Below are 21,870 nucleotides of genomic sequence, written 5' to 3'. Positions count from 1 at the left end.
AGCACCTGCCGGCCGCCCGTTTTACCCGTCATCGACGTAGCTGTTAGAACCTGCTGCACATTTCGGCTTACGGAATCCCGTTGCCAACCTAACCCGTTGTCAACAGAACACGCGAGCGGCGCGCGCGACAGCACCTACGACCAGGCGGCGGGCGGCGGCAGAGGTGGCCAGCGGGCAATAACAAATAACACGGTGAGTCGGCCGCACTCGACGGCGCACGCACTATCATCCGTCCCGCTGATGTCGCGTCGTTTTCTCGTTCCTCGCGTTTCGCACTTGACCACCGTCCGTTTGAGCCGTTGACGATCCGCCTCGTTCCCGTCTCGATTTTTCCTCGTTCCCGATCCGACCGGTATTTCGGCTAATCGCACACAAACGTACACACACACGATGCCTGTGCGCGAACGGTAATTGAAACATAAATTTCATATTATTTTAATTTTTATTACTATTATTATTATTATTACTATACCCTTGTCTGTCGTCGGTGTCGTCCGTTGGGCAAACTGTTCCGACGGTCCGAACATCTCCGTCTGGTATCCCGGTGTTTTACCCTCGAAAGTTTTACAGTGATCTTCCGCGCGTGATGTTCTTTGTTCTCCTATACCGAAATGTTGTCCATTCGATCTTTGAGTCGAAGGACTTGTACACACTCGGTTCATTCTGTTATTTTGTCATGAAACATGAGTTCAATGATCAGTTATCTTTTGAATACGGCTTTTCCGTACTTTCGAAGTGTATGGATTTTCTGATGGTTCGATTTCTAAACTTCATTCTCGTAGGTAATTCGTTTGGTAGTACATATGTATATATTATGATTCTGGAATTTCTAGTTGTACCGTGTTTTTATACGTAATGTACGATATAATTTTTAATAGCAAACCTATGACTGTACTAAGTGTTTAGTTTTGTCTAAGGAAAAACCACTTGAGGTCTATACGAGTCTCTTATCAATGTTTTAAATATTTTTATTTTGTTTCTAATATATTCCAGTTGATCTTCTTTTTTTATATAATAATACAAAACTAGGTACATAAAAAGTTATTTAATTATAAATTTATGATTTTAATGATTTCACGGTTATAATTTCCACAAATTCAGTTTCTCATAACTAATTATTATTGGTCATTAAATATGTTTGAGGTTGACTATGATAATTTATTTAAATTGCTTTTTAGAAATAATTATTATAATTAATATTAATTAATAGATTTTATCATAAACAGTCATAGAAACTACTTTTGTTCTTCGCCTACGGCAATTATATTATTTCTTATTGAATAATTTCTCTACTTTATTTAATTGTTCCTAATTGTATTGAGTTATCTAGCTATAATTTTTATTAAATTAAAAATCTGTAAAATATAAATAATTTTGTTCTAATTTATTATTATTATTTATTATTTCATTTTATATAACTAAAAATTAAAATTAAATATTCGATCAGCATATTTTTATAAATTATTTATTTAAATTTGCTTACTTAAGCATATTATAGTTAGGTATGTTTTATTTTTTTATGTTGTAAATTATAAACAAATAGTTATTAAAATTGAAAATTGATAAGTACATAAAAAAAATTGTTCAATTAAATTTCATTGTTATGCTCAACATTTTAAATTAAGTTTGTTTGGTATGTATATTGAAACATGTATATTAATATTCACAATTTTCAATTACTAATTTTACTAATTTTATCATGAACTTTAGTTTTTTAGTTAAACATGTGTTTTGGTTTTTTGCAAATAATATCAATGTGTAATTGTTGTTTGCTAATTTACTTATGTTTTTTTTATATTTTATCATAGTTAGAATTTATATATTTGTTTGTTTTTATTATAACTCAAAATTCAGGAAATGTGAATATGATATATGATTATTTAAAAAAGTATTATTTTTATAAGACTACTGTAAATTAGTATCATGTTTATTATAAACATTAATATATTATGATATTGTCACATGTCAAATTCCCTATATAATATAGTAACTAGTGTATTCTTAAAATAAAAGTATGAATAAAATATCTTTGAATATGTTACAACCTGGAAATGTTTACTCTTAAATTTAAATTTAAATTTACATAAATTGAATGATTAAGAAAATATATTTAAGAGCTAAATATTAAAATTAAGAAATTATTTTCTTTATTTTATAGAGTATATTTTGAGTTTTTAAATACATATTTTTTATAAAAACTGCCCTTAAAATGAAACGTATAGACATTTTTATTTAAAATAGTTTCTGCAGTATTCAATTTATCGTGGTACTAATGCTTTGAAATAAAACATCTTGAAATGCTCACATATTTAGTGTATTAGGGTTTCATACAATGCCATCATTATATTGTGTTACTAGTATATAGGCTGGCTGATTGATACTATGGTTATACATTTATTATTTTCTTTACATCTTTGACAATGACTAGTTATTCTAACCACAATAAGTCAATGTCCTTTTTTCCTGAATGCTATTTTCTTCAGACATTCCATTGTAATAGTTTACTACTATATTTTATAAACATTTTAAGCACCTTGTAATATTTTATAGATGTATATACAATACATATACATTATATTACCTAGATATTATAATGAGTATATACTTGATTTTAAAAATTATTATCTTTCATAAATTGTTTTTTGTAATTTAATACTTATTGACTTAAGATGGTTAGAAAATATTCAAATTTGTATTTTATTATGGTATTAATGTCTGTATTTTAAATAAGTATGTGTATATATTTTAAAATTAACACAATATTATTTAAAATAATAAATTGTTATGTTCAAGTTTTTATAATAATTATTTATTTGAAATGTTATATTATGTATAATGTTTATATTATGTAAAAATTAGTAGGTTTTTTTCTTTAATTTTAGATGAATGATTGATATGTACAACAGCAAGTAACATACTATCCTTATATGGATTTTAAATATTGTACACTCCTTACATATTTATGAACCTTGAATCTCCTTATTTGTATTTTTAAAGTTTTGAAGGTTAATAACTGTATTTATATGATAGTTTAAAAAATTGAATTAGGTCGAAATATGAACATTAATCTGATGAGCTTTAGACCATGAAATCATCTTACCCTTGAAAAACACATGAATTACCTTTCTCTTTGAAATATTTATTCATTTTACTATTAAAATCAATTATAAAATGCAATTTTTATTATTTCAGTTAAATTACTATTTTATAGTTATGAGATATGACACTTCCAGTTTCCAGCTATGAAGAGCTATTGGAAACAGTACGTAGTCTTAATCAAGAAACTAGACAACTTCAAAGGCAATTAGATACACCATTGTTAACTCCACATTTATCTTTTGGTAATTTATCTCAATCTAGTAGTAGTACCTAATATATATATATATATACATATATTATTTCCAAGATAATGTATAAACTTATTAAAGTATATTATTATTAGTTGATGAAAACAGTGGAATGCCATCAAGAAACGTATCTTCAAAGATGACTTTATCTCTTGAAAATAAAACTAGTAGTGAACAGGTAAAAATTTGATTTATACATTTTTATCCTATTTATTAGTGATTTAAAATTAAATTTATAGTACATGGCTCACTTTGAGGAGTTTAATAAGTGTTTAAGAATGTTTAACAAGGTGTTATATTACAAGTTATTCAAAAATTGTTGCTATTCATATTTATTTTGTCATTATGTCATATTATAATATACTGGAAATATCATAGGCTTGTCAGGAAATCACCTACTTAAAAATAATAATGTAGACATTAAAATAAATGTTATTGTTTCTAAGTGGTTAAGACTTAGTCAACCATTAAACAATAAGACATACAAATATTTTGTATTGTGTAGTATAAATTATCTAAGGATTCTCTTTTACATGAGTATTATGTTATGTAATTTTTGTTCGATAAAAAAATCATGCATGGTTACCTAAATTTATATTCAACCATATGATGTACTTTTGAGTATCATTTACGAGACAAATTATGAAAATTTTTAGTTGACATAATAATTTTTTTTTCTTTACTTATTTTATTTATAAAAGGTAGAAAGAAACAATTTAAATTAAATAATTCATCTGGTATTTTATACTAGGAAAACTGTATTTAAAGGTAAATTGTAAATTATGTTATGAAATTTCACAATTTTAAAAATTATTAATTGTATTATTTTTATAATTTTGTTAATAATTAAAGTATTGAGACAATAGCTGTTCTTTTATAAAATGTATTATCAATATCTATAGAAAAAAAATAAATAGTGTCTCTCTCTGGGGGTAAAAAATACCACTTTGTCTGTAACAGCTGATTGCCACTCCCTTTCCATTCACCCTAGTTATAATATTGATCAGAATGTAGAACCCTTATACGCAATATACCTTGAAAGTTTCCCTATAAAAACACAGTTTAATTTTTTCATTTGTAAAAATTTCTTTTTTAAATATCAATATTTGTAGAAATTTTCTTTATTGTTTTTATTTATACCTACATATTTTCAATAATGTATTCTGCTAGGCAATCTAGACTTCCTATTCGTTCTTCTTCATCATCTCGTTCTTCTCATATATCTCCATCTCCTTCTATTGATCATGTCCGATCATTATCCAATCCTTCTAGAACGCGCTTGAGTGTTATTAACAAGAACGATAATGATCACATACAAAACAATAATAACAATCATATTTCAGAGAGTTTTAACTATGGTAAAATAGATTTTAATGATGGAAAAAATAATAATGTTAAAACTAACAAGTAAGTTGTATAGCCAAGCTTTTATGGGCTATTGATCATCACATTATTAACTTAATTATTATTTATAACACGCATTATTTTAAATTATATTCAATATTTCCACTTTAATGTCAGACACTCCTTATCTAAGCATCAGTATTCGTTACCATACAATACAGAAGACAATAGACAAGCTAATAATTGGTCAGTCACTCAATCATTTTATGACAACAAACACATTGCTAAACATTCTTACAACAACAATAACAGTTACCTTAAAATAATAAATGAGGTTAGCGTGAGAAGAATCAAATTTCAAATAAAATCAAATTAATATTTGATCTATTAATAATTTTCTAATTTTAGGATCAACGTATAGATAAAGAAAAAAGATCAATGGCTGAAGATAAAGAAAAAGATGAGGCTAAAATTTCTCCTGATGTAAGTTGAGCATAATTTAAAAACTAAAATTGTATTAATATGTTCAGTTTGTAATTTAATCAAAATAAATTATAAATTTAAAGGGTTGTTTACCTACTCCTCCTGGAATTATGGCTGATAAAAAATTTAACATGTGGCATAGTGTAGGACCCACAAACATTTCTTCTAATTCGTCCTTATTACGATCTCAAACATCATCATTAGAATGTGAAAAAGAAGGTCTATCAATGAGATCTAATAGCCAACAACAATTGGGAGCCAAAGTAGAAATTGTTTATAATCTTTTGTCATTATTGGAAAACAATAATTCAATACAATCTTCTTATCAATCTGTCTCAGTACTTTTGGCTATGAGCAAATCACCTGATTGCTGTGCAGCAATGCGACAAACAGGTAAGTTGTATCATAAATTGATTACATCTTTTTGCTTTAATTTGTAAAGATTTTATTTATAAAATGTTGTTCACAGGTTGTGTTCCATTGCTTGTGCAAATTGTTCATGATATGAATGCTGATATAGTGGTTCGACACAATGCAAGTCAAGCATTAAAAAATATTGTTACCTTTAATCAAGATGAAAAACAAGGTCGTAGAGAGTCCCGTGTTTACAAGTTATTGGAAAGTATGAGAGAATACTGTGATACTCCAGTTGTGGTTCTTAAGCAACTGGATATTAGCAAGCATCCTATCACTGCAATTGCAGCATTGATGAAGTTGTCTTTTGATAGCCAACACCGATTTGCTATGTGTGTATTAGGTAAGTTCATAATACTACATGATATTCTTTAATTTTTTTTGAATTTAAAATATTAAAATAATAATTTAATTAAATATTCTTCTTTTTTTCAGGTGCCATTTATACTGTTACTAGATTAATTCAAGTTGATCACGAAGTTCATGGTAGTGAGCCAGATTTAGAACCTAATTCAGAATGTGTGACCTTAAGGCGATATGCTGGCATGGCCCTAACCAATTTAACGTTTGGCGATGCTACTACTAAAACACTTTTATGTTCTTTTAAACAGTTTCTTAAAGTATTGATTTTACAGTTACAAATACAATGTGAAGACCTTAGACAGGTATGTATTATTATTATTTTCTATTATAATAATTATAATTATTTTGGAAAATTTACATTGAATTCAAATTCATTGGTATTTAATTTTATAAAGGTTACTGCAAGTGTTTTACGTAATTTATCATGGAGAGCTGATCCACAAAGTAAAGAAATATTGCGTAATGTTGGAGCAGTTAAGGCATTAATGGAAGCTTCAATGAAAGCAAATAAAGAAACCACAATGAAGTCATTCTTGTCTGCACTTTGGAATTTTTCTGCTCATTCTCCTGAAAACAAAGTATTTTTTATAATTTAAAAAATAAATTTATTACTTTTATTTTTATTTTGTTATTATTTCCAGGAAGAAATATGCAAAGTTGAAGGGGCCATTGAATTTTTGATAAAAACATTAAGTGGAATAGGTTCTTTTAAATCAGTTACAATTATAGAAAATGCTGGTGGAATATTGAGAAATATTTCATGTGTTATAGCATCCCATGAAGAATATCGGTAGATAATCAACTATTGGCTTTAAAGTTCAATAACTTAATGTTTTACCTATACATAAATTTATGTATGAATAAATTTTTTTATAGTGATATTTTAAGGCATCACAATGTACTTGAAATGCTAATGCAACAACTGCAGTCTCCAAGTTTAACAATTGTAAGCAATGCTTGTGGAACTATTTGGAATTTATCTGCACGTAATATTTGTGATCAAACAACAATGATTAATTTGGGAATCATACCTATGTTACGGTCGTTGATACATTCTAAGCATAAGATGATTGCCACTGGTTCATCAGCTGCTCTTAATAATCTTATGAATGCTATGCCTGCATATAATGCTATTCAAGGTTTGCTTAATTTACTAAAATTTAGTAATAAATATATTCAACAATAGTATTCATTTTTAATTATTATAATTATTTTATTTAGATATGAACATAAAAATGAATACTTCAGTGGAGAGTACTTTGCAAAATTCTAATGATACTCATTTGAAAGACTGTGCTGAAGGTACAAAACCCATAGCTAATTGTGATGATTTGGAAGTTCCTTTGTATGTTATTTGTTATTTTATGTACAGTTTAACATTTTAGAATTAATTGTAATCACTATTTTTTGTAATAGAGAGCCAAATGTAACAAAAATCTCACAACTTTTGTGTAACAACATTGAAATTAGTAAAAACAATCCAACTTCTATAGTTAGAAATGAAGAATCTTCTACTTCAAAGCATAATGAAGAATTTGTTCATCACACTGATCAAAATGTTAGCTTCGATGAGAAAGAAAAAAAGTCATCCATTGGGTATGCTGAAACTTCTTTAGATGAAGCAACTAACTATAGTTTGTTATGTGAAGATGATGATAATGGTGAAAAAGCGTTAACAGGAGATACCACACAGACTTATTGTACAGAAGGTACTCCTTACAATTTTTCTAATGCAGCTTCATATACTGATTTAAGAAAATGTGGCATAGAAGATAAGGTAATTAAGTTTAAAGGGTTTTTTTTTTTTTTTTTAATGCAATAGTTATTTTTTAGAACCGTAATGAATCTGATGGAGCAGAAACTTCTGAACAATGTACTAATATACATAATCCTGGAAGTGATACACCTAATGGTGCTCAGTCCAAGGATGAACAAAAAGATGGTAAGATTATATAATGAATACTAGTTTATAATAAACATGGGTTATACTTATAATTTGAGTCGAATATTAAATTATTTTAATCCTTTGTTGAACCAGTGGTGTATTCTCAATATTAATTACAATTTTTTTTAATAATTTTTTTTTTTTCTGTGGAGTGGTCAACTTTTTTTATAAGTTCATTTAATTGTATATAGAAAATTAATATTACAAAAACTTATTATGTATAATTTTCCGGTGATTTTAGGTTGAATACAGGAACAATGATGGAATTTACTATCAATAATTTATAGTGTTCCATTTTTATTTTAATTATGATAGTTTATATTAATTGTATTAATCGATTTTTTATATAAACAATAATACTTTATGTGTTCAACTTTTAAATCTTAACTGACCTCTCAAGTTTAATTTGAGTTTTAAGATTTTGAATTGTTTGATACATGTGTATGATACATTTCATAAATAATTTATAAATGAATCCTAAATAAATTATATTATATAGTGCTGTAAAATGTTAAAAATTCTATTAATTTTAGGTAAAATGGTAACATTTGAGACACCAATGATGTTTTCAAGAAGTAGTTCTATTGCTTCTCTTGGAAGTTGTGAGCCACAAGAGGGTTATATTGGTAGTTCAGCAGTTAGTGAATGCAGGTATTTTTAATTTCATTGATTTTGTTTTAAATATTGTACATTTGTATTGTGTATGTATTTTTCAGCCGTGTCACCAGTGGTTTAGTAACACCTAGTGAAATTCCTGATTCACCAACTCCAACTGTTCCACCTAGTCCTCCATGTTTTAAAAGTAATTAAAAATTATTAAAAAATAAAAATTTGTTTATTGGTGAAATTCAAGATTAAAACTAGATGTTTGATTTCCCTTATTATGTATATTTAATAATTACATTTTAATTTAATTAAATTTGAATTAATATATAACAGCGTTTCTCAAACTGTGGGCCGCGACCCCCTAGGGGTTGCGAGAAGTTTTATTAATTATACAGATTGTAAGAAATTTATGTTTTTTTTTTTAAATTCTATAGACTATAGAACTAATAAAAAATATTTAAATATTTAAATATTAATAATAATAATAATAAATACTTTATTATTATTATAAAGTAGTAAATAAGTAATAAAATAGAAAAAATTTGTTTTTTTAATTTATTTTTATTGATTCTGTAAATGTAAAACCATGGGGTCACGATATATTTTTGGAAGAAAATTTGGGTCGCAGTCCTAAAAAGATTGAGAACTACTGATATTTATGCTTAAAAAATAATCTTCAAATATATTTATAAAAATCTTTTTAAAATGACAAATAATTTCCTTAAGAGGAAAATATTTATTCATTATATTACCAATTTTTAATGACTATAAATTATAATAGACTATTAATTAACAAACATAGATAAATAAACAACATTTTATTTTTACTGTTTATTTTGAGCCCTGAATCATAATTAATAAATTGTTTTTAGGTAATAGTATTTTTGATGATAGTTTAACAATTTTTAAAGAAGAAAAAATGCCTGGAAAAAGTTCAGAATGTACAAGCTTAAGTAGCTTAACCATTGATGATGATTTACGTGAAGTAAGTGATAAATAATATACAATTTTATTATTCAATATATTTTTGTATAACAATTATGAACTTAATGTAAATAGATGAAATCACAATATATTCAAGGACAAAATGAATTACCGTCATTAAACAAAGAAAATAATGTTATGTAAGCTTATAATATTTTAATTTTTATTCTGATAAAATAATTATCAATATTTAAAATTAAATTATTATAATTTTACTTTAGGAATGTTATGAATAATAAATCATTAAGATCTCCATCTTCAGATAAGACCTCTAAATCTTTTCAGTTAAACCAAGTCGGTTTCCTTGAAGTAAGTAAAAAATTGAAGTATCAAATAAAAATAAAAAAATACTGTTAAAAAGAAATTGAATGTGATTTGTGAATAACAATAACCGTGAATAATTGATTGCCGGTAGTGTTATTACTGCACAGTAGCTGTTAGCTTTCACTTCAGTTAACTGGTTCATTTGTGATGGGTCTTGTTTATTTAACAGTTGTTACATCTTATCTTATAAATATATAACTAACTACAATTAATTACATGTTTATTGTTTTATTTGTTTTGTTGCAGTCACCCTCTTCTGCATTTCCTTACTTGCAAAATAAGAATCCAGGATTTATTCCTCACGTTAGGTAAACACAATTAATTTACATAATAAAAATATATTTTTTATAAAATATTATTAATTACTTATTTTAGATCCAGACTTCCAGTTATGGTGCAAAACAATAGCCAGGTGGCAGACAGGTGTTCCGAGTCTATTTTTTCATCTAACAGAATTACTGATAATGAGGTACTATAATTTATATTAAAATAGTTTCTCATGTGTTGTCAAAAAATAATTTAATTTCTAGGGAGATGAGATTGTTGGATTTTGCACTGAAGGAACTCCAGCTAATATAAGTTCAGCTACTTCACATTCAGATTTATCAATGATTGCTCCCTCAGAAGACGGCTCTGAAACCAATGTTATTCTTCGACAGTCAATGAAAATGGTAAATATTGATTGTAAAATTATGAATTGTATACCTATATTTTAGTTTAAAATTATTTTTATTAAATTTTTTTTTAAATTTATATTTTGGTACATTTGATACACAACAATTTTAATTTATAAATAAAAAATTCTTTAAAATAGTTTTAAAATATAAACCATATATATCTGAACTGTATAAAAAATGTAAATAGTAGAGTTGTAGATATAAAATAATAAAATTAAAAGTTAATAAAAAATTTTAAAAAATATTTCAATATAATTTGGTTTAATACATTTTTTTTATATGTCATCTCATATGTAGGTGACACTTTTATTTGCTTATAAGTTATGAAAAAAAATTGAACATCCCTGTACTAGTATATTAATATGAGTGTTGGCATGGAGTAAACTAAAGCAATCCAATTTTCATAGAATTAAAATGATCTGATATATGCTTGAAAATAATTTGTTTTTAATTTATATGTACAAACATTATAAATAAATATGATATTTTAGGTTGGTAAAAGACGGTTATATCAAACACCTAGTAATAAACCTATGGGAAATTTAAATCTTCAGTTTAATCAAACATTTGCTGTATCCACTTCGGAAAACTTATCTTCCAGGTTTGATTTTTTCGATTACAAGTTTGATTACTTTTTAGTGTTAGTTTTATGCTTATTTTTATTGGTTATTTATATATTCTAGGTCAATGTTATTGGATTCTCCTTCAACAGAATCTCATGTATCAAATTCTGTTAATTCATCTGAAATTGAGGGTATATATATTCATTTTCATTATATATTTTGAATATAAAATGAGATTATCTTGTGATTATGTTTTCAGATCCTGTGACAGTTATTAATAATCGAATGTCAACTGATTCCATTGATAGCGAATTTTCATTGGATGACTCTGGTAAATGTGATAATAGAATACCTAGATCTCATTCTTTACAAGATGCACGCACATTGAATAGTGAACCAATGTCTGAGGACGAGGATGATGATGATAATAATGCTTTGTTGGATCAGTGTATTAATGCTGGCATTGAAAAAATAACAAATTTAAAATTAACTGAAGAAGAATTACCAGAGAATGAACAGCAAGAATTGTTGAACCAGTGTATAGATTCCGGTATTAAAATGTCAGCTAAATCCAAATCACAAATGCCAGTTAAAAAAAGAACTAAGAAACAAGATGATGATCTTACTGATGAACAGCAACAAGAGTTATTAGAATCATGTATTGCAGCTGGGATAAGGAATAGCAAGAAATCTTTTAAAACAAAAAATGATGATTCATCTGATAGCGATCAAGTGGCTTTGTTAAACGAATGTATTGCGACTGGTATGAGTAATTTACAAAAAAGCAAACCCAAAGAAACAAATGGTACATTAGAAATAAATGATGAAGATTTATTGAAAAATTGTATTAGCCAAGGTATAAAAAACATTGAAAGAGGATCAACTCGAAATAAAAGAGAGATACCAGTATTTAATAAATATAAAAAATATTACACGCCAAAATCAGAAAGTGAAATTAGTGAATCTACTAGTACGATTACTCCTGGAGATTATGTTTGTGGAGTTAAAAATAAACATGATGAAAGCGACGAATCCACATGGAAGGACGATGAAACATTGACATTTTCTACACTGACAAGCTCTTACCAAAGTGCTAATACTGGTGAAAGTTCTAGACCAAAATTAATAAAATTGGATAAAGGAGAAATAGGTAACACTATAGATATTAATTTTATATTTTAAACTTATGTTATTTTCATATTAGGTATTATATCATCATTGGATTTTGAGGACACACACCTGGATGCAATAAAACCTCCTTCGGATATGGATAGTTTACTATCTATGACTACAAGTGTTCAATCAAACTGTGGTTTTGATAAAAAACGAAAAATTTCTAATGAAAGAAATGATTCATTAGGAAGCTGTACTAATCTTGAGAATATTAACCCTCCATCATACATGGATGAGTTCACTGATTTTGAGATGGAAAACAGTACTACTAGTATATCTAGTATACATTCTGAAATAGTAGATCAGTCAAATGGCGCTCAGTATTATACAGCTGTTGATGATACAACTTTAGTTGATGATTTGCCATCATCTGAGATGTCATCTGACCCTAATTATTCTAGTCCAGCTCAAGTTAGGCGTCGACTAACTCCTAAACAAAAGCGTAATATGAAAAAAGAAAGGTAATTTAACTATAATGCACCTATGTTAAATTTAATAATAATGCAATTATGTTAAAGATGGTAAGTATATAATTGAAAAATTGTAATATTTATTTACAGGTATAATACTTATACTATAACTTCTGATGATAGCAGGGAAAACTCTATGGAACCTGAAACAAGGCCTTCAACTGTAAACGAGTCTGACTCTCATTCTTCTGAAGATGCAGTAAAAAAAATGTCACCAAAAGAAAAATTCCAAATAAAAAGATCATCAGAAAAAGATAGATTTCGTACACGAACATTAGCTGATTTAGATTTAACTCGTATTATACAATCTCAACCAGTAGACAATGAATTTACTTCAACAGAACATTCAAGAAACGGTGTTGATGAAAGTACCACGTCCGAAGGCACAGATGGTTATTCCAGTGACGAAAATGATGTAATTACTCCTGTTGCTTCAGCTAGAGTTGTTAAACCCACTGAAGTAAAGGCTGTTAGAGGTAAGAAAAAATCACGTGGAAGTGGAATACCGATAGTAGCGCGGAGTAGTCCTCAACCAGTTTCTACAGTTTCTAAAAGCTCACAATCAACTCCTACAAAAAAGCCAGCTCCACTGAAAAGGCAAGGTACATTTGTTAAAGAAGAATCACGTATACCAACTCCAGGATCTTCTGGCAAGAAACACACAAGTGTGCCCAATTTGGTTAAACCTCCTTCTAATAAACAGTCAGCAAGTACACGTGCTAGTGGGGTTCGTAATTCAATAAGTAATAATAGTTTAAAAAGTAGCAGTGACCAGTGGACGGGTAGTAATAGTAGTCTTCCAACAATGGGTGGAGTGGCAAAAACAAACAGCAATACTAGTTTAAATTCGAACATATCAGCGACAAGTTCAGGATGCTCAATTAGAACAGCATCTGGTCAAAAGAAAGAAGTCGGTAGTAAGATAGCAACCTTGTGGAAAAAAGTGGAAGACACCAAAAAAAAAAATGTCATCAAGAAAGATAATCGTGTTTGGATTAGTTCAAATATGAACAATCGTATTTAAAAAAAAAAAATTAAATAGTATATTTTATTTACATACATATTTTCCTTCCACTTAATAATTTTCCTTTTTATATTTGTTATTTATACCTTATATCTGTTATTTTATCATATTGAGTGATATTAATATTTTTTTCATTTCATACACCTATTTTTTTTGTATTCCATAGAATTTTGTAATTGTAGAATCTTATCATAGATTATAGTCTATAAATTAAGAATAAATTCTGAACAGGTTTAGTATTAACAATTTCCAATATTACAATAAATAGTAATATTACCAATAGTTAGTCAGTATATATTTTTTTGACATTCAATACATAAATTATAATTAATAAATCATTTTATTTTTATTATTTAATTTACTATCATTTTATTTTAGGTTTATTTGAGTGAGATTATTTATTTTATTGTTTTATTTTTCCATCATAGTTTAATTTATATTTTTATCTTGAAACAAATCATTTAATTATATGATATTATATAAGAGTAATTATTATCGTTATAAATTATCTAAATTTTTGAAAAATTTTAACTATTTTTTTAGTTGAATAAAAAAATTGACTTATTAGATCAAACCCAATAAAATGTGTAACGATTTCCATTGTATCTGTAATAAAAGACATTTTTTGAGACTGATGCAAGTTTAAAGTGTTTAACTTCAGTTTTCTTATTATCATTATTATTAATTATTTTTAATGTCAATAGTAATAAATATTTTTGTATGATTGGTAGTACAATATTATAGAATGTTATGTGGGATTCCGCTTTAAGATGGATGAAATATTCAAACAAATAATAAATGAATGTTTTAGAATACAATTTTAGAAGAAAAACAAATGTGTTATTTATTTGAGTGCTAACTTTTCAGTTACCTTTCCTTGATTTAGTTTTTATTATACAAGTATATTAAAATAATAATTATACTCCTCTGTTAATTTATGTTATTTCATGAAAGTGCACATGTTACACTATGTAAGTATGTATTTACTTATCTCTTTACTATCTATTTTCTTTGGCGTTTACTACCTGAGGCGTATTTAAGTATTTAAATATTAGATTACGAATTTTATGGAAGTACTACTAGCGACCATAGAAGACTCCAATTTGATCATCACTGTGTTAGGCTTTTGCTTGTTTAGTGGGCGTTGAGAGTAGAGTGGCTGTCAGAGGAATGAGAAACTAGTAGTATAACAGGAGAGTGGATGAATTATATCCTTGTGAATAATAATGCCATCAATTATTTTCCCAATATTGAGATTGCTATGATAATATATTTCTCATTAACAGTTGCCAATGGCAGTGGAGAGGTTATTTTTAAAGTGGAATTATTTTACGCTGATGATTATTGAGGTGATATTTGAACACAAATATGAAGATATAAAATATTTCAGTACCATTATGATCATGGTTAGACTTAAACAAATTGACCACTTGCATACACATTTACATTAATGATTATTTTTATTGTTGGGTATATAATGTATATTGTGTGTATTGTATTTATTATGTATTATAAACAATTATATTGTATATAATAATAAATGCTGACTACATAATATTTCTTTTTTTACTGTTAATTTTTTTTGGCGATACATTATTAATAATTGTTTTGTTTTAAAATGAATTTAAGAAACTTAAATTTTTTTTTTATTTAATAAATATATCTTTGGAGAGGGTGCAAAAAAAATTAATGCACGATCACTAATGTATACATTTCTGTACTCATATGATAGGGCCTGCATTATAGGATAGAAGCCAATAAATCTTAAATACGGTCCTGTTACCTACCTTAAAAATTGTCTTAAGTTTGTTATACAAACTAAATATAGACTTATAGCAAACAAAAAATGTATTTAGCATTAACATAGTAATGGTTAATAAATTAAAATATAGTCGTTTGACAGATATATTGAAATGCATTTGGTTTCGATTTTAATGAATTATGTATCATGTTAATCCGTAATACCATTGATTTTATAATATTATAAAACCAATGGTTACACTATGTTATGTGTAGTATCAAATTGTAAAGTGTCATAAGCAACGAAAATTATCGGCCAGAGAAAAGATAATTCATCAATACGTTTGATTTTCATATTGAATTAATAAAAAGAAAAAAAAAGGCCTTATTAAAGATCAACTCCTCCTCTTTCCGAATTCAAATATTAAATGTTAATCAATAGTGAAAGGTTCGACGAATTTTCGTTCTCGGTAAAATGAATACATATAAAAAAGTTTATTTCGTTTTTCTTGGAAAATTTCTGTATAACATCGATTTTATGTTGAAATACTGCAATCCAAAGAACTTTTTTTATTGTGTATGTTAAAAGTACAACTGGGTAGTTCGAGGAATAATATACAAAAGTTTTAAAAATACGGTAACATTTACTGCATACCGGTTTGCGACAAAATCGAATATTTGTTTTCTTCGTTGCTCAAAATCTAATAATTGTAACATGTAATTTTCATGGAAGCTTAGCTTACCTCACGGTTTGCTAAACATGGTATATATGTTAAAAAAATTTTTTAGAGCTATTTTAAGACAATTTAAATTTTCACGTTTACATAGATTTGTTTTTGAAAACGTCGATAAAATAATTTTGTCTTAAAAATGTATTATATATAACATCATACATATCTTTAATAATGAAAGAAAAAATTGAGCTTAATATTAAAAAAAAAAAATTACGTGAGTTGAAAGCATTAAATTTTGACAAAATGATAAAAATTATAAAAATACGTTACAATTTTTGTTTTCAAAAATTCTTAAAACTTACAATTTTATACTCAAGGTTTGAAAATTAAACACAAAATTTTTCATATAATTTTCTTTAAAATCAAAAAAAAATTTAAAAAATACTGGATATTCGTTGCAAAATGAAATTTTTATGAAATTGAATATTTTAAGGAATTTCCATTAAATGAAATAAGTTATTTAGTTTAAGACATTTGATAGTTTCGAATTATTTGAATGAAGTTTTTGCTGTTTTAGGCTTTTGAAATTTTCAATCTTCTCAAATTTATGGTTTTAAACAGTTTAACGTTGACTATACTTCATTAAAATATCAAAAAACATATTGGATTTTGTTTTGTAAAAACAATGCGACTTATATTATTTTTAAATGCGTGATTCAATTATATAAATTCTATTTTATGTTATTTCATTGTAATTTCCCCAAAGTCCTACCAAGTTTACCTAAAAATAATTGCAACCATTTAAAACATTTGGAGTTTTAAACATTTTCTTTAAAAAAAAAACTAGATTTTCATATTATAACAAATCTTTACCTATATATATATATATCATTTAAATCTTATAATTTACAAACAAATTAAAATTAGGAGTTAGAAAATAGAACATGATCGTATAGTTACTTATTTTTCTCGTCCAATTAGTGGTTTTCAATCGATTTTTTTCGAATTAAATCAATAAAATAATTAGTGAAATAAATATATTATAAACAATTATTATGAATGATAAAACACTGAGGAGGGACATATTTTTCTCTGCATACTCTGAAAATATTTTTAAATTTTTGTTTAAAACTACGTTTTTCTTGTTATTATATATCTGAATGCGTTTTTTTGTGATATTTACACCATTATATTGTTGTATGTGTTTTTGTAGTCTTATATTTGTATAATATTTTTGTTAAAAAATTATAAGTAAACGAATAAAATACCATCAAGATATTTCTATATAATAAATTCCTATATGAAGGTAGCGCGAACCTGGTTCATTTGCAAGACTACATAGTTTGACCTACTGGCTACGTAATATATGTAGTATAGGCTCTATCTATTCAATTTACGTTGTAAGCGTATCCTGCATTATTGATTTTTCAATATTCCAGCATATTGTTACTTGAAATGGATACTTCAGTTAATGATAATAACGGAATAGAATAATATTGTTAAATACAATTTTAATGTAAGCCGAAAAATAATATAAAATTAACAATTTAAGCTTTAAACTTTTCTCAAAAAACTATAACTGTACGAGTGATAATATAATAAAAACGTTAACTCTAAGTATAGTATAAAAAATTAAATAATGATTATTTATTTATTGTATTATGGCATTTCTGAGTTATATTGCTGTTATTGGCATGTATAATAGAAATCTTCAATGGTTAAAATGCTCTTCATAGTGCTCTTACATTAGTAGTACAGTTTTTAAAGTTATTATTGATTGAAACATAATCGATTTGGTTTCTATGTTTTTCATCCGGGGATACCCACGTTAGGTTAGTTATGTTATTAGTTAGTTATGGATGTCTTTACGAGGAAACATCGTGCTCTTTATATTCCTTTTATTCCTCTTCCCATTGCAAAATTTATTAGCAAATTCCCATTACTGTTGGCTTTTTTTATGTAAACTATGGCCCCCAGTGATTGCTCTGTGTTACAATTCTTGTCCTACCTTTGTATTTTAGTCTCCTATGATTATTTTAATGCTTCCCGATGAAGAGTCATAGACATCTTTTAGAGTAACATAGAATTATTCCTATTCATCATCTTCTGTAGGCGCATGTACATTAATTATTACCATATCTAAGCCATTCGTTTTTAAAGTTATAGTCGATATTCTTGGATTGATGTCTTTGAAGTTTTAACTCTATATATTATCAGCTTATGTACAACGAATCCTGTGCCTAACTTATGGCCCTTTTCACTCTTCCCATTAAAGATAGTGGTTTGTGAGATTTTCTCATTTCTTGCAACTTCCCATCTAACTTCCTGCAGAGCTAAAAGTTTTATTCCATATTTTTCTATTTTTTTAGTTAAAGTTAATGCTGATACGGCTTTATGCAGTGTTTATATATACTTGTTGCCCCAAAACATATTTCCGTCCGTTTTTCTAATTAATCTAGTCCGAGGCTTTGGGTTTGAATCTTGATTTTTTTAGAGCAGGTTATTAGCCTGCTGCAAACCTTAAAGGAAGACCTCGACAATTCTAGAGTTCTCGGGTGGCTATTGCAACATATATTGCAGTATATTGGGCGATTGGGACGCAACTTTCCCAACGCCGTTGACTGGGACCCGCGGGACTCGCACAACCGTAACCAAAATATTGGTTCCCTTATGATAGCATTATAGTAATATTATTATTTCAATATCAACAATTTTATTATGACAAACTGAATATCATATAATTTTAATATTGATATTATTCTGTTATTGAAATACTGAAATTGTTTGTATTTGTTTGTAATGATCCGGTTTTTTGCGTTTGCTTTTAGCACGTATTTGCTTAAAGTATACACGGGCAATAATGTTAATGTACAAGAATCTTTCTCGAGGTAATATTCATAATAGTTGTACATTTATGTCTTCTTAGCGACTGCATATGAATATCTTTGAACTAGGCAAAAAGTCGATCGGGTCAAATATCTTAGTATACACTGGTATTTGGTATGTAGAATTGCTCGAGCTTAGAAGTGTTAACATGGTGAACGTTTCTCACGTAGTAAAACAGAAGCACTCGTCGTATTTTATAGAAAAAAAATTTAACATAATACATTTTAATATATAGTCTGTTAATTAATTGGAAACCCAACCACTAAAACTAATGATTTAAAGTGAATATTCGAGTTAAGTTTTTTTTTTTTTTTAATGTAATATTATAATAATAATCTTTTTACGATGACTTTCAAAAAGCATTAAAAATGTTTACTTTTTTCACACTTTCAATGTAAATTCGATAATGAACTTATTTCTTATTGACATTTCATGTAATATTTGTATTTATTTTTTCAATTTTGTTTATCTTTAACTACTTTAAGCAATTCAATATTATAAGATTTTTGTATTTTGAATATATAGTCAACCCATGTTTTTGTTTGTTATTAATGATCTAGGATAAATGGATGTAACCGTTAGGACGTGGGGACAAATGGACGTTAAAAAAAAATATATATATAAATCAGTAAATAAAATAAATAAGTTAATTATATTTATTATAATATGTAAATTTTAATACCAAAAACGTTCATTCAAAAAAACTTCACCATCGCGATTTGAATTAATTAATGGCATCTTACATGCACACTTGAATGCAATTTGTACACGACTAACATGGTTATAAATGTGTATTGTCGTGTTTCGTGTATCACCGTGTTTCGATAATGTGTAATAATTATAACAAAGTGTAAAAACCAATAAGTTATATATATTAATATAAAAGGTACCTATTGCCAAAACGATAATATTCAATAAGATTTGATATTATGATACGATACCATTAGTTATATTATGAACATAAATATCAATGGTTTTATAACTTATAAACATATATATATATATATTTTTTGACGTCTATTTGTCCCCATGTCCAAACGGTCACGTCCAAATGGCTACGTCCATTTGTCCCTATTCGTGTTATTAATTATGTGGCCAATAATAATAATATAATATTATTTTGGTAGTCTCCACGAAAAAAAATCTATTAGAGTGAAGTCTAGTGATCGGTTTCGCCATTTTTTTTTTTATCAATTTCAAAGGACAAAGGAAATTATTATATTTTAACCCATATTTAATATTACCAGAACCTATAGTAACTAATATATTTATTATACACTGGGTTGTGAATTTCTGATAAATATACACTTTTATTACCTATATTATCTTATTATATCTTCTTCTTCTCTTTAGCCTTTTTCCCAACTATTTAGGGTCAGCCACCCTTGTCGATTACAATATTATCTTATTATATATATATATATATATACATAAATTATTAAATACACATATACAATAACTATTTAATTTAATAATATCTTTGTCGACATCTCTCAATTTCATTAATTTTTATACTTAGGTATTCAACAAATATATTTGTATTATATAGTTTTGAAATAAAGCCATGATGTTATCCCACCATTTTTGATTATAATATAATTATTTTCGGATATCGATACCGAAACTAACAAGAGCATTGCAATGTTGACATCGTATTGAATTACTGATAAATATGATATTGTTGGCCTGTAATTACAATTTGATTTTCTTTTCCATCGGCAGAAAAAAAAAAATTATCTAAAATATTTGAATAAAAGTTATTATTTTACATATTATCATTTAATCATCGTAAAATATATTTTTAGATAATTTGTTTTATTTAATTCGAAATAATTTTACTATGGGAAATTTCATAGTATTAAGTATTATTTCATTTTAGTTGGCTTCGATTTATTAGAAAACAAATATTTGTAAGAATATATAAGATCCTTGGAAATTGAAAAGTAATTGAAATTGAGTTCAGGGGCGTATTTGAGTTGAGGCCATGGGGAGGAAGGGACGAAACTAATTTTTCTTCAATACAAACTTAAAAATAATTTACAGTTTATTACAGGGACGTACACAAAGGGGTGGTTTTCGGGTCCGGACTCCCCATTGAAATTTCTACATACTCAATGGTTTAATAGTAAATAGTATATAGTGTATTTTAATTTCCCATTATTTTCAATATACAAAGGTTATAGATTATATAATATACCTATAATGTATAAACCATGTTTAATTTATACTGCTTTTTTAATATTATTTATTATTATTCATTAAATAATGTATTTTTTTATTACATTTTACTACCAAATAAAAATTGATTTCAAATTATAGTACCTACCTATTATAGTAAACCTTTGTGCAGAATATGTGTAACGTGTGTATAACTATTGTGACTATTACTATAGTTATTAACAGTAATTTATTGGTATTGAATTAAATCATAATTATAATTAGAGAATAGATAAAATAAAAATGTTGGACCCCTCTAAAAAATTCCTGTGTACACCCCTGATTTATTACCTACAGCTCATGTTCTTGTTGCTCATTCGAGCGAATAAATAAAAATACAAGTCCCAAGTTTAATTTAATATTTATTTAATAAATATATTTAAAATCTACTGCATATAAAATAAGTATTAATAATAACAACACAAATAGTTATTATATTAAAATTGTACCTTCAGTCTGAATCCTGTATAAAAAAAATAAAGAACAAATAATCATAGTAGTAATAGAACCTATTAATTATTTTTTAAAAACTTTAAAAAACAATTAAGATAGGTAACTTAATTTAACAAATATCTAAGTAGAAAACAAAAGGTTGGTAAGTAGTCAAATAACAAATTCCAAACTTCTTTTTTTCAT

At 26.5% G+C, this 21,870-nt stretch overlaps 1 protein-coding gene across 3 annotated transcripts; it reads left to right on the top strand.

The window, feature by feature from the left end:
* The first annotated feature begins 200 nt into the window (after positions 1–200).
* On the top strand, positions 201–13,782 carry LOC112688233 (adenomatous polyposis coli protein-like). Of its 3 annotated transcripts, none has more exons than XM_025561333.1 (26): positions 201–407; positions 3,212–3,341; positions 3,443–3,525; positions 5,100–5,174; positions 5,258–5,567; positions 5,644–5,931; positions 6,024–6,253; positions 6,347–6,529; positions 6,593–6,741; positions 6,828–7,090; positions 7,173–7,296; positions 7,368–7,728; positions 7,785–7,893; positions 8,430–8,547; positions 8,613–8,698; positions 9,375–9,487; positions 9,562–9,626; positions 9,708–9,795; positions 10,057–10,118; positions 10,186–10,279; positions 10,341–10,481; positions 10,979–11,088; positions 11,171–11,241; positions 11,310–12,200; positions 12,255–12,684; positions 12,784–13,782. In XM_025561333.1, the coding sequence occupies exons 2-26, from the start codon at positions 3,221–3,223 to the stop codon at positions 13,715–13,717; spliced, it is 5,499 nt and encodes a 1,832-aa protein (XP_025417118.1). In that variant the 5' UTR covers positions 201–407; positions 3,212–3,220; the 3' UTR covers positions 13,718–13,782. The 3 variants fall into 3 exon arrangements, with proteins under 3 accessions (XP_025417118.1, XP_025417117.1, XP_025417116.1); XM_025561332.1 differs by having other exon boundaries at positions 3,193–3,341; XM_025561331.1 differs by lacking the exons at positions 201–407; positions 3,212–3,341; positions 3,443–3,525 and adding exons at positions 4,504–4,754; positions 4,869–5,025.
* The last annotated feature ends 8,088 nt before the right edge of the window (positions 13,783–21,870 follow it).

This window comes from Sipha flava, unplaced genomic scaffold (assembly GCF_003268045.1).
Source record: "Sipha flava isolate LNK unplaced genomic scaffold, YSA_version1 37_pilon_pilon, whole genome shotgun sequence".
Taxonomy (NCBI): Eukaryota; Metazoa; Arthropoda; class Insecta; order Hemiptera; family Aphididae; genus Sipha; species Sipha flava.
The sequence above is the reverse complement of the archived record's forward strand: the minus strand, read 5'-3'. Positions and strand labels throughout refer to the sequence as shown.

What these genes read in the sequence shown, in the direction of transcription:
- LOC112688233 (XM_025561331.1), top strand. Translation starts at nt 4,504, where the DNA reads ATGTATTCTGCTAGGCAATCTAGACTTCCTATTCGTTCTTCTTCATCA. An exon ending in GCATCCCATGAAGAATATCG is followed by an intron (nt 6,742 to 6,827) that starts GTAGATAATCAA and finishes ATTTTTTTATAG; the next exon opens with TGATATTTTAAGGCATCACA. An exon ending in CAAGGATGAACAAAAAGATG is followed by an intron (nt 7,894 to 8,429) that starts GTAAGATTATAT and finishes TATTAATTTTAG; the next exon opens with GTAAAATGGTAACATTTGAG.